Source organism: Herpailurus yagouaroundi, unplaced genomic scaffold (genome assembly GCF_014898765.1).
Source record: "Herpailurus yagouaroundi ecotype Mexico unplaced genomic scaffold, PumYag 186, whole genome shotgun sequence".
Taxonomy (NCBI): Eukaryota; Metazoa; Chordata; class Mammalia; order Carnivora; family Felidae; genus Herpailurus; species Herpailurus yagouaroundi.
The window spans coordinates 48,740,547-48,741,091 of record NW_024412417.1 but is presented as its reverse complement, the minus strand read 5'-3'; the positions used below and the strand labels follow the sequence as shown (position 1 = coordinate 48,741,091).

The window sequence follows — 545 nt, the reverse complement described above, 5'->3', positions numbered from 1 at the left end:
ACGTACGCCACGTCGTCGAACCTGAGCCGCCACAAGCAGACGCACCGCAGCCTGGACAGTCAGCTGGCGCGGCGCTGCCCGACGTGCGGCAAGGTGTACGTGTCCATGCCGGCCATGGCCATGCACCTGCTCACGCACGACCTGCGCCACAAGTGCGGCGTGTGCGGCAAGGCCTTCTCGAGGCCCTGGCTGCTGCAGGGCCACATGCGCTCCCACACCGGCGAGAAGCCCTTCGGCTGCGCGCACTGCGGCAAGGCCTTCGCAGACCGCTCCAACCTGCGCGCGCACATGCAGACGCACTCGGCCTTCAAGCACTTCCAGTGCAAGCGCTGCAAAAAGAGCTTCGCGCTCAAGTCCTATCTCAACAAGCACTACGAGTCCGCATGCTTCAAGGGCGGCGCGGGCGGGGGCGGCCCCGCGGCCCAGGCGCCCGCCGCCTCGCCGCAGCTCAGCCCCGTGCAGGCCTAGGGCGGCGGTGCCTCCGCCAGCCCAGCCGGGGCGGCTCTCAGCAATACGGGCCCCCAGGGAAGTCTCCGCCAGCGCCC

At 70.3% G+C, this 545-nt stretch overlaps 1 protein-coding gene across 1 annotated transcript; it reads left to right on the top strand.

Moving 5' to 3' along the window:
* The first annotated feature begins 6 nt into the window (after nucleotides 1-6).
* SCRT1 (scratch family transcriptional repressor 1) lies at nucleotides 7-539 on the top strand. The gene has a single exon (XM_040494773.1). It carries the CDS (start codon nucleotides 106-108, stop codon nucleotides 466-468), a length of 363 nt encoding a protein of 120 aa, XP_040350707.1. The 5' UTR covers nucleotides 7-105; the 3' UTR covers nucleotides 469-539.
* Nucleotides 540-545: the final 6 nt, after the last annotated feature.

Excerpts from the sequence above, each read along its gene's own strand:
- SCRT1 (XM_040494773.1), top strand. The coding sequence starts at position 106 with ATGCCGGCCATGGCCATGCACCTGCTCACGCACGACCTGCGCCACAAG.